The following is a 12,666-nucleotide window of genomic DNA, read 5'->3' on the forward strand; positions in this document are numbered from 1 at the left end:
TATTTTGTGTTTTGATGATTTGCCAAATAGTCTTGAGGAACCGGTTGTGATCAGTTCCTTTGGTCTGGTTCTCAGGGGGGAATATGGTTCATTCATAAGGGGAACAATGTGGAGATCTGGTTCTCAGGGGGAATATCAATTCTAGGTTTGTCATCATCAAAAAGGGGAAAATTGATAAGTTATGCGTCTTTTATTTTGATGATTTGACAAACTTCATGAGAGAACTAGATAAGGAACATGATATAATAAGTTCCCTTGTGTTCAGAGTAACTAGTCAGAAGTCTGGTTCAATTCTCAATGAAATCAGATAAGGGAACAACAAAGGGAACATATATGGATCAGTTCCCCTAGTAGTCGTACAGTCAACTCTACAGTTGTAAAAGTTGCTGCATTGTACCGTCTGGCAGCAGTACAGCAGCACAACGGTAGCTTGATAAGGCCAAAATAAAGGACACTTTATTGCATCATCCTTGATGACATCACACACACACATTATCAACATGAGGCAAGGGATTTCATCCCTTCAGCACTTGCAAATCCAAAAATTATATTCTCTCAAGTGCTAGCCACCTTCTCTCTCAAGAACAAAGTTGTTGCAACCTCAAGGACCAGATCCAAAGATTGAAGATATCTTAAGTCCTTAGGTTTGTTGAGTCTTACTTATTTTGTTCTTCATTTGTAATCTTACACTACTTTCAAGAAGTGTCTTTGTATGATAGATTTAAACCACTATTTGGTTTAGTTTCTTGACTAGAGTTAGTCAAGGTTTGTTGCTTTGTAATAGAGTTATTGAAAAGGGCTTACAATGGAGTTATTATAAGGGGTGAGAGATTAAGAGTTTAATTCCTAGATTGAGTAGAGTTAGTCAATGTTTGTTGCTTTGTAATAGACTTATTACAAAGGGCTTACAATAGAGTTATTGTAAGGAGTGAAGGATTAAGAGTTTAATTCCTAGATTGCAATAGGTTATAATCTGAAGTTTGCTCGATTTAGTGGAGTTTAAATCCTACTAGGGTAGGTCGTGGTTTTTAATCCCTTGATCAAGGAGTTTTCCACGTAAATAGCGCGTGTTATTTATTTACTGCTGATTTATTATGGGAAAAGATAGAGAAGCTGGTTCCCTATAGTGTTTGGTTTTATAGTCTATTGCTTACCGTGGGAACTGTATAGAGAACCTGGTTCTCTATACAGTTTGGTGGACTCTTAATTTCTATCAGTTATGATCTTGCTCGTGAGGATTTTACCATTGCTTTAATATTAAGTAGGGGTAGGGGCAGGGGCGACCCAACATTATCCGAGGCCTAAAGCAAAGCTTTAATAAGAGGCCTTATATATATATATATATATATATATATATATATATATATATATATATATATATAATGAACATTATTTTTTAAAAAATTAGACAAGTGAGGATGTGGAATTAAAAAAAATGAGAACTTAGTTTTATAAAGTACAGAAAATTAAATGAATTTAACGTTGATTGCATCACAACTGAAATGGGAGAACCCAGAAAACATACTTCCTCTGTTCCAACTTAAGTGACTCATTTTTAGTAAGTCTCTTTCTATATTTGGTAACAATTAAACTTTAGATTTTTTATTTTTACCATTAATTAGATGATTTCTAGCCAACAAATTTCTATGATTTATTTAAGATTACAAGTTTCAAAAGCCTTCCTTTATTTCATAAACTCCATGTCCAGTCAAACACTTTCATATAAATTGAGACGGAGAGAGTATATTTATGTAAGGAAAATAAATAATAAGTTAGATTATTAGATATAGTTACGTGACCAACTAATGAATAGAGAAATATAATTAAGTAAAAAAGTAAAATAAGATTGACAGAAAGCTATTTTAATTATATTAATTAGATGAAGAAATCGAGTTATTAAAAATTAATATGACAATAAAGAAATAAATTTATCAATAATAAAAGATAATTATATAAATAATATACTACTATATATAGAGAAATAGTAATTTTGGGGCCCTTAAATTTTTGGGGCCTTCACTTGCTTTAGGGTTAGGCTGCCCCTGGGTAGGGGTAGCAGGTTAGGCTGAATTTGAGCGAGTTACAGTGAACTTAGCCAATAAATGATCGGATCATTGATCCGTTTAAAAATTACTTGAGCTAAAATTTGTTGGGCCAAAATGAATTAAATAATGGATTAAATAATGGATAAATAATAAATTTATCAATAATAAAAGATAATTATATAAATAATATACTACTATATATAGAGAAATAGTAATTTTGGGGCCCTTAAATTTTTGGGGCATTCACTTGCTTTAGGGTCAGGCCGCCCCTGGGTAGGGGTAGCAGGTTAGGCTGAATTTGAGCGAGTTACAGTGAACTTAGCCAATAAATGATCGGATCATTGATCCGTTTAAAAATTACTTGAGCTAAAATTTGTTGGGCCAAAATGAATTAAATAATGGATCAAAGCCCCCCTTCCCCCTCCTCCCAACTATTATCTAATTATTATTTTATTATTATAGCTATATATAGCATTTTTTTAATTAAAAAAACTTTGATAATATTTGTCATGTGTCAATTTGGACTACATTTTAGCCCAAATTTTAAATAAACTTAATTGGACAGGATAAAACGTGTCGAGTTAATAATTAGAGGGATGCAAACTTGAACAGATTGGAAGGATATTTTTTTGGGGAGTGATTTTTCCACTCAAGTAGAGACATATATGACCAATGTTATGGTGCTGATTGCAACTGTAACATATTGGTTGAGTTAAATAAACTTTATTTATTTGTGTTGTCCCTTATATGCACCAGTTACAGACCCCGGTATGGCTTATGACATATGGTCCTAATATAAGTTATTGAATGTGACATGTCATATTACGAAAACCTAAAGCAAACAAAAAATACCTACTTTTCACCATGAATCCATGATATTCTATCCGTTTTAATTTATGTGAACTTATTTTTTTTAGTCCGTGCCAAAAAAATTGACTTCTTTCTATATTTGAAAATAATTTACCTTTATGCAATGACTATAGCCACATAAAATATATGTGCCTCATTTTACACCACAAGCTCAAAATTTTCTCTTTTTCTTTAAACTCCGTGTCCAGTCAAATACGTTAACGTATTTTTGAAACTGAGTACTTTTAGGTAGAAGCGTCTATGCCATATGAAATGTTTTAGGAATTAAAGAAGTCCCAAAATACTGGGGGTGTGTTGGTTTGATGAAAGTCATTTTCTGTTGGTTAGTTTTTAAAAAATATTTTCTATCAAATTAGGCAAAATGACCTTTCTCTATTAGTAGCACAAGTATATATTTGAACTTTTAATTTTGTTTTAGCTGTTCCAATTAAGGACATTATTATTAAATTTTAATATTGAAAAGTTTCATCAAAAACACTCTTCGATTTGCAATACTATCATTAATTTTAGATATATATTTCTTTTCAAAATATTTTTGATTCACCGACCAACAACTAAAAAACCTTTTCATGAAATTGGATCACGGACTAACTTCTTTACATTGTTGGCAACTTGGATTATAGTCTAATTTAGTCAAATTTCTTCAATTCCAGATACTGCCTACAATTATGCAGAACCGTGCACATAGTAACATCAATGTTCTTGCCCATGTTTATTATCAAGGGATGTCTGAGAAGAGATATTCTTATATTATTGAAGGGTCATATGCAAATCGATCATGCAAAATGTTGGATGTTGAGTCAAGAAATGTTGTAGCGGACTAACTTCTTTACATTCATGAAAAAAAACTTCTCTCTCTAGACTAGGGCGATCGGCGCAAGTTAAGTAAACCTACGACGGCGGCGGCCATGGCTAGAGAGCGAAGAAGACCGAAGAAACAAGTAATTGTAACAGTGGGAAGCTCAGTCAGTGCTAGGAAAATAGCTAAAACCCTAGAAAATGGAAGTGAACAGCGAGTGATTACACCATTAGCAACCCAATTTTCACCTTTGTCTCCGTTAATTTCGGCAAGCAAAATGACCACCGAAGCTAGAAAATTGAACATAAGTGAGCCTCTGCAACTTCAATTGACGGGAATTAGTGAAGAACAACAACCAACATAGCTCAAATAACCAGATCTGAGGAAACCTGAGCAGACATCACAGGGCCAAACTCCAGATAACACTTGGTTTGGGCTATTCAATTGCAATCGAGCAGCAACTAATGGTATGTCACTTGATTACATACCACCAGAATTGATTGATGGAAGTCTACTAGTCAAGCTCGATAAGGAAGAAACAAACAGGGAAGCTGATAAGTGGAAGGCTGCTTTAGTAGTTTATGTGATAGGCGAAACACCAGGATATAACTATATGAGACGATATATGGCTCAAAATTGGAATATGGTAGCTGGACCTGAAGTGTATTATCATAAAAAAGGGTATTATATTGTTAAATTCCAGTCGATGGCTGATTTGAATGAAGTACAGTATGCAGACCCATATAGTATAAACAACAAACCTATGATCTTGAAGCAATGGTGCCCGGAGTTTGATTTTAATGTTGAGTTCCTTACAGAGCTGCCTTTGTGGGTTAAATTTCCTAGCCTACCTATGAATTGCTCTAGCCTAAATTCATTGAGCAGGATAGCTATTGCAATTGAAGTGCCAAAGTATGCAGATGAATGCACAACAAAGCAAACCAGAATATCATTTGCCAGGATGCTTATAGAAGTCAATGTCACCAAGCCATTACCAGATGAAGTAACTGTACTGGATCCATTAGAAAAAATATTTCAACAATCAGTTATATTTGAATGGAAGCCAGATTATTGTGAAGAATGCTTAATGATAGAACATAATTGTACAAAGCAGAAAATAAATGATGTGAAGAATGAGGAACAAAGAAACAATAACTTTCAAAAGAGGAAGCAAGGTCCTAAGAAAGTGGTGCAAACCTGGGTGCCAAAGGAAGCTAAAAGAGATACAGCTGAAGCTAATGGTGAGAAGAAGGGAAATCAATATGAAGCAGGCAATCAAAAAGCTCAGCATCCAATAGAGAAAGTGGATACAGAGGAATTGAGCCCACACTCTAAAGAGAAGCATTTATTAAAAGGGAAGGCAGCAAAAGAAATTAATGGTCGACCTGTGAATCAACTGATTGAAGCAGCCATTCTAGTGAGAAATGAATTTGAGATCCTGCAGTGTGAAGATGATGTGATGACAAAACTCCTACCTACTGATATAGGTGAAAGATTTATATGTCATCAATAATGACTTGGTTAGTATGGAACATGAGGGGTATAAATAAGAGATATAAGCAGAAAGAATTAGCTAAGTATCTCAAAGAAAATAAAATTAAAGTAGCAGGATTAGTGGAGACAAGGGTGAAGGAACATAGAGCTCAAGCAATTCATAATAAAATTATCCCAGATTGGGGATTTGAAAATAATTACAGTGATGCATAAAATGGCAGGATTTGATTGATCTGGGATACTAATACTTACACGATTGAAGTTCTGAAGAAGGCAGCACAGATTATTCACTGTTCAGTGGTGAGTAGGAATCAACAAATTGAGTGTGAAATGACAATAGTGTATGGATACAATAAAGTGGAGCAGAGGAGAGATTTATGGCAGCAATTGAACAGCTTATCTCAAACAATAACTAAACCATGGATCATTTGGGGGAATTTCAACTCTTTGTTAAGTCCACATGATAGATTGAAAGGAGCAACAGTCACAAGCTATGAGATAAAGGATTGCACAGAATGTATTCAACAATTGATGTTGAATGAATTGATATGGAAAGGAGATTATTATACTTGGACAAATAAGCAACAAGGGGGTGACATAATATGGAGCAGAATAGACAGAGCTTTTGGAAATGCTGAATGGATGGTAAAATATGGCCACTTGCTTAATGAGTATAAACTACCACATATATCAGATCACTGTCCTATGATGATAACTACTAATGTGAGGGAGCCAAGGATCATAACAACATTCAAGTTTTTCAATGTATGGGCAACTCATGAGAATTTTCTCCACCTAATGGAGAATAACTGGAAATAGAGATATCACCCACACAAGATGAGGAATATCTGGATTAAACAGAAAGAATTAAGGGAGAAGCTAAAAAGATTAAATGAAACTGAATTCAAGGGTGTAGCAACACGAATTATTCAACCAAGAAAGGATCTCCAAGAAATACAACTCAAGTTAAGGCATCAATACTTAGATGAGTTAGTAATGGAAGAAAAGAAGATTATATGTAAACTTGAGAAGTGGTCTATGATAGAAGAAAGTGCATTGCAACAAAAAGCCAGGGCAAGGTGGATCAAACTTGGAGATGCCAATACAAGCTACTTTTCAGTTGTTATCAAAGATAGAAAACAGAAGAAATAAATACTAGAGCTAGAATCTCAAGAGGGAGGCAAATTAACAGAAGCAAGAGATATCAAGATAGAGATAATAAAGTTTTATAAGTCCTTATGGGATCAACTTTACACAATGTGATAGCAGTTAACAAGACAATCATGAGGAGGGGGAATGTTCTGACTCATACCCAACAGCTTCAACTATGTGAAGAAGTGACAGGGGAGGAGATTTATTCAGGTTTCCAATCAATAGGAGATGACAAAGCTCCGGGTGTGGATGGATATAATGATGTATTCTATAAAAAAGCTTGGCCAGTCATTAAAAGTGAAATCATTGAAGCTGTGCAAGATTTCTTTATAACAGAAAAAATATATAAAGGAATTAACTGTACAGCAATCACACTGATACCAAAGGTAGCCAATCCTGCTACAATCATGGAGTATAGGCCAATTGCCTATTACACTGTTCTATACAAGATCATAGCAAAGGTCCTTGCATGCAGAATTCAGAAGGTGATAGCATTTATTATCACTGAAACTCAATCAGGATTTATCCCAGGAAGGAAAGTAGCAGATAATGTGATTATGGCTCATGTGTTTGTGAAGACCTATACAAGAAAATATATATCACCTAGATGTATGATTAAGGTTGATATTCAGAAGGCATATGATACAGTGGATTGGAGATTTTTGGAACAAATGCTGACAGAATTGAGTTTCCCTCAAAAATTTATCAGATGAATGATGGAGTGTGTTACTACTGTTAATAACTCTATAGTTATAAATGGAGAGTCAACACCACCCCTTGATGCTGTTAGAGGACTTCGTCAAGGAGATGTAATGTCTCCCTTCCTATTTGCTATTGTTATGGAGTATTTGAGTAGAAGACTCAGCACCTTAAAGGAAGAGAGGCAGTTTAAGTATCATCCAAACTGTTCCAAGCTAAACATCACACATCTGTGCTTTGCAGATGATCTTCTCATGTTTGTTAAAGGTGAAAAAATATCAGTGGGGCTTCTACATGAAAAGTTTGATATATTTACAAGTGCTTCAGGATTACAGGCTAATCAATCCAAGAGTGTTATCTATTATGGTGGGGTTTCAAAAGAAAGCAAGCAGGAAATCCAACAAGCAATTGGATATAGGCAAGGTGAATTACCATTCAGGTATCTAGGAATCCCACTGGCTACTAGAAAACTGAAATTGGTAGAATGGCGGCCTTTAATAACCAAAATTACAGCTAGAATATCATCATGGACAGCCAAGAAGCTATCATATGCCGGCAGAGTACAACTGGTTAAATCAATATTGTTTGGTATTCAATCCTATTGGGCACAACTGTTTATCATACCTGCTAAGGTGATGAAAGCCATAAAGAGATACTACAGAAGCTTTATATGGTTAGGAACAAATGAAATTACCAGAAAGCCACTAGTAGCTTGGAATAAGATGTGCATGCTAAAGTCAGCAGGGGGATTAAATCTCACAAATCTTAAATTGTGGAATAAAACAGCCATAATAAAGATTTATTGGGATTTGAAGACTAAGAAAGATACTTTGTGAATTAAGTGGATTCATGAGTACTATATAAAAGCACACACTTTGGAGAATATGACTATCCCCCAACAAGCTAGTTGGATGGTCAAGAAAGTACTCAAAGCAAGAGATAACTTGAGATATGTACAACCAGAATACTTGAAAAACAAAAGTATGATCAGAAGCATATATTTGAACATGGTTGGGGAGTTGCGTAAAGTTACATGGAAAAGTATCATGTGTGGTAATGAAGCAAGACCAAAAGCAGTTTTTATAACATGGCTACAACAACAAGATAGGCTGCTAACTGCTACAAGACTAGAAAGCTGGGGAATTCAAATTGAAAATAATTGTGTCATGTGTAAAGAGGTAGCTGAAACCAGGGATCATTTGTTTGCGGAATGTGCAGTTGGAAGACAGGTTTGGAAGAAGCTAATGCAGTGGCTGCAAATCACTTGGGTGAATATGAGCACATGGAACCAGATGCAACAATGGATTGAGCAGAACAGAAAAGGAAAAACTGTGAAAGCAAATCTAGTGAAGATGATGTTTACAGAATATGTGTATGCAATTTGGATAGAAAGGAACAACAGGCTGTTTGCTCATAAGGATAATACATGTGAATCAATGGCTAGAGAGATTGCATATAGTTGTCATGTTCGAGCCAATAGTACTACTAGGTTAATACTTCAAAAATATAAATTTCCTAGGTAAGCAATAGATATTGATAGCAAAGGCTTTTAGTGTTGAAGAGAATACTGATAGAAGAGATGAGAGAAGCAGACTGTGTTATAAAGTTCGGCTGATTTGTACATAATACTTTTGGTTATTAATGAAAAGCTTATAATTACCAAAAAAAAAAAAAAAAAAACCTTTTCATAAAAAATGACGTCTATCTACCATATACACCCTTAACTCTTTTTAATTTGATGTAGTTACAGCATTTCCCCGAGATGTAGGTGCCATTTATTTTGGCAACTAACTAATGTAGGTTTCATATTTGACATGGCCATTTATTGTCGTACTCTTATGGTGTTTGCAAAACTTCTCTCTATATAATTTCACCCTAGACCGTGCTTGGCTCCACTTTCCTAATCCTTGTTTGTTACTCCCACCATTCATGTTTACCTATCCACTATATTAAAATTATATGTGTATTTTTATTTGTCCAATTTGAAATATTAATGAATAATTTACCATTTTATACCTATTTTACCCTTATGTTCCGACATATAATAAATATGAGTGATATAAAATTATCGTATTATTTATTATTTTTGTAAAGCGTATGCCAAATGGAGATGTTGAAAGTAGTTGAAATGAAGATGTTGAGATGATGTGCGGACATACCATGAAAGACAAGATTATGAATAAAGTTATTAGGGACAATGTGGGAGTGACATATGTGGAAGATAAGTTGCGAAAATCGAGGCTGCGATGGTTTGGGCATATGAAGAGGATAGACATAAATGCCCCAGTCAGGAGGTGTGAGGTTGACCATGTCGGGCTTGAGGAAGGGCAAGGGTAGGCCAAAGAAGTATTGGAGAGAGGTGATTAGGCAGGACATGTCATTGCTTCACCTAACCGAGGACATGACTCACGATAGGAAGGTGTGGAGGTCGAGATTAAGGTGGTGGGTTAACAGGTAGTTGTGAGTTTCTCCTAGGTTTACTAGAAATACTAGTACTATTCTTGTATTCTTTTATTCTTTGTTCTTTATTATTTTTATGTCACTTGCTTCCATTACCTTATTATATTACTGTTGTTATTGCTTGTTGCTTTATTTTTGCAGTTCCTTAAGCCGATGGTCTATCGAAAATAATCTTCCTGCCATTATAGGGTAGGGGTAAGACTGCATACACACTACCCTCCCCAAACCTCATATATGTGATTAAGCTGGGTTTACTGTTGTTGTTTGTTGTAAAGTGTATGCCATATCAATAGTGAACAATTAAACTTGGACTGAGAGTAAAAGTTTTCCCATCTATTATAGTTTTCACTTTGTGAAAAAAATACGAAAATGATATTTGTAAAACCACAAGGTTTTTGAAGAATACCTGGATAATCTCGCAAAATAAATACGAAACTAGCACCAAAAGGTTTACTAATTAAGTGTTATACTAGCTTTTACGTGACAGATCAAATTGGTTGCTGTATATCCCAGCCTAATATCTCATTAACAATTAATTCAAAATTGGATTCACGAAGCAGTAAAAAAGAAACGTAAGGTTCAATAAAACTTTACAGCCCTAGAAAATGTTGAGCTATAACAAGTTGGTAACTGCCAAGAGAAAGTATCACTACAAATTTCTTACTGGCTTGTAGTTTGATGGATCATTAATTTATACCTACATTTTCATATAGAACTTTTTAGACTAAAACTTTAATTGTGAAACAAGTGTATCCAATTGTTCAGGCTATAAAATTCCTTAAATACATGAAACTGAAAAAGACATCCGCCATTTTTTCCCCAACTAACCAATTTAATCCCACCCGAAGTAACAAAAACAGAAAGAAATTAGAAAAAAGAACTATGTACTCTTTTTCTATTCTTCACTACGTGATAAATAAAGTACAAGAAAAAAAAATATTCGTTCCGCTTGCCATTGATCAGATAAAAAAAAAGTACCATAATTTAATGTGAGATAGAAAGGATTCAACACCGACACTCTACTGTCCAAAATAGCTATTTACATATGTTGCAGAGTTCGATATTTCTCAAGCCATCAATATAAGGGAAATGACGAATCTAAATTGAGCAATTTTATTCTCCGTTACACTTTTAATTTAATACTCCCTCCGTTTCAATTTATGTGAACCTATTTCTTTTTTAGTTCGTGCCAAAAAGAATGATAATTTTTCCTATTTGGAAATAATTTACCTTTATACAATGATTTATAGTCACACAAAATATATTTGCCTCATTTTACACCACAAGTTCAAAAGTCTTATCTCTTTTCTTAAACTTTGTGCCCAATCAAATGAGTTCACGTAAATTGAATCGGAGGGAGTATTATCTATGTTGTTAACAAAATATTAGGTTTAGTTTTTGTCTCCAACTTAAAGATAATTTCAAATATGATCGAAAACTTGAGGGGTACATTTGAATATTTTTTATCAAAAAATTTAGATACAGCCAGATCTTTCTATAATAGCTTCATTGGATTCAATAATTTTTGGTTTTTATAGTAAATGGAGGTTATATGCCTACAACAACATTAAACATTTAAATATAACTTGCCTATTGTAGACAAAAATTATCTAAAAAAATTAATTTTTTCATTTTTTATATATAAGATAAGAAAATTATTCAAATTTAAAATGTCAAAAGATATGTATATTTCAATAATTAAATATTAAAAAAAGCTAATATATTATTAAAAATATTCGTAACTTGATGCACAAAAATTTAAACTCTAAGGTACACATTTTAAAGCTACTTGAAAATTAAATTCTTTCAAGATTGATGGAAGAGCTAAGTATGGTAGCTTGTTTTGTAGATTCTAGTTTCTTACTGGCGATATAACGCTTGAATTTACTAAGATTTATGTTTAAACTTTTAGCAAACGATATTCAATAGCTTTCCCTCGAAGAAAATTTAAGAGCTTAACAGTAGAATATTCTATCTCAGTAAAAGTAGCATTAGGTTGAGATTCTTCATCAGCACTTTTATATTTGATCAAAATCTCTAGAGTTATTATTATTAATCTTAGAGATTCTATATGGCTGTTATAGAGAGGTAATTTTATAAAGAGCGTACTGTTACAAAGATGGATGTTGCAGTTATAAGTAAAAGGCTGTTATAGAGAAGTACAATACAACATAAAAATTTAATTCCGAAAAAAATTTGATTGTTATAATGAAGTGCTATGGTACTGTTATAAATAGGCGTGACTATATATGAATTGCACCACTTTCACGTTAAAATTCTGTTAATGGTAAAAACACATACGAGATAATTTATTAACCACAAAAAATATAAATTGACCAAAATATAACAGGTGACAGAATTGAATAATTTCAGATAATACCTAAACAAAATTTGACATTTACCCAATCGAAACTTAGCTTTCTTATCCATATTTGTCTTATCGTTGTCCTCTTTTTTTTCTTTTCGGTTTACTTTTTCCCCTAGGTAGTCCTAGCCTCCTAGGTATTCTTCTTTTCTCTTGTCACTTTAATGAGTCTAATATCTCGATCCATATTTCATAGGTACGCGTTTTCTTGCACGTCTGTGTTTACTTACTCGATTTGTCAGAAATTTTCTCTTGGATCATTTGAGTATTTTCCATCTCTCGCCTTTTAACCGTGACGATTTATCATAAGCTTCATCTCGGAATTTCCAATTGGTCTTGATTCAAAAAACAAATTAAAACATTTGAATGAAACAAAAAATGGCGCCAGAAATTTGATATTCTGATCATTTGTATGTTACGAGCAATTCATATATAGTTAACTTATTTTAATATGATAAAAAATAATTTTATTACCTTACCGTTGGAAGTTAGATCTCAAAAAGTTTAATGGTACGTTTTCTCATTTTGGTCAATACTCAAAAATAAAATTCTTGAGATAAGCTTTTATAGGTTGCCAACTTGCCATTCCATCATTCTACCTTAGTGATCTATATGAACTGAAACTAATGTACTAGTACACATCCAAGCTTTTAACTCAATAAATAAATAAGTTGTTGCGTGAAGGAATCAATTAATGGATTATGCAAATTGACAAAGGGTCAACCACTTGGTGTCAAATGATATATATATATATATATATATATATATATATATATATATAT

The 12,666-nt window shown here is 33.4% G+C and overlaps 1 protein-coding gene across 1 annotated transcript; it reads left to right on the plus strand.

Annotated features, from left to right (window-relative positions):
- Window positions 1–4,183: 4,183 nt before the first annotated feature.
- On the plus strand, window positions 4,184–6,027 carry LOC138892856 (uncharacterized). The gene is made up of 2 exons (XM_070176603.1): window positions 4,184–5,201; window positions 5,471–6,027. Exons 1-2 carry the CDS (start codon window positions 4,184–4,186, stop codon window positions 6,025–6,027), a joined length of 1,575 nt encoding a protein of 524 aa, XP_070032704.1.
- Window positions 6,028–12,666: the final 6,639 nt, after the last annotated feature.

The sequence above is a fragment of the Nicotiana tomentosiformis genome, chromosome 5 (genome assembly GCF_000390325.3).
Source record: "Nicotiana tomentosiformis chromosome 5, ASM39032v3, whole genome shotgun sequence".
In the NCBI taxonomy this organism is placed as follows: domain Eukaryota; kingdom Viridiplantae; phylum Streptophyta; class Magnoliopsida; order Solanales; family Solanaceae; genus Nicotiana; species Nicotiana tomentosiformis.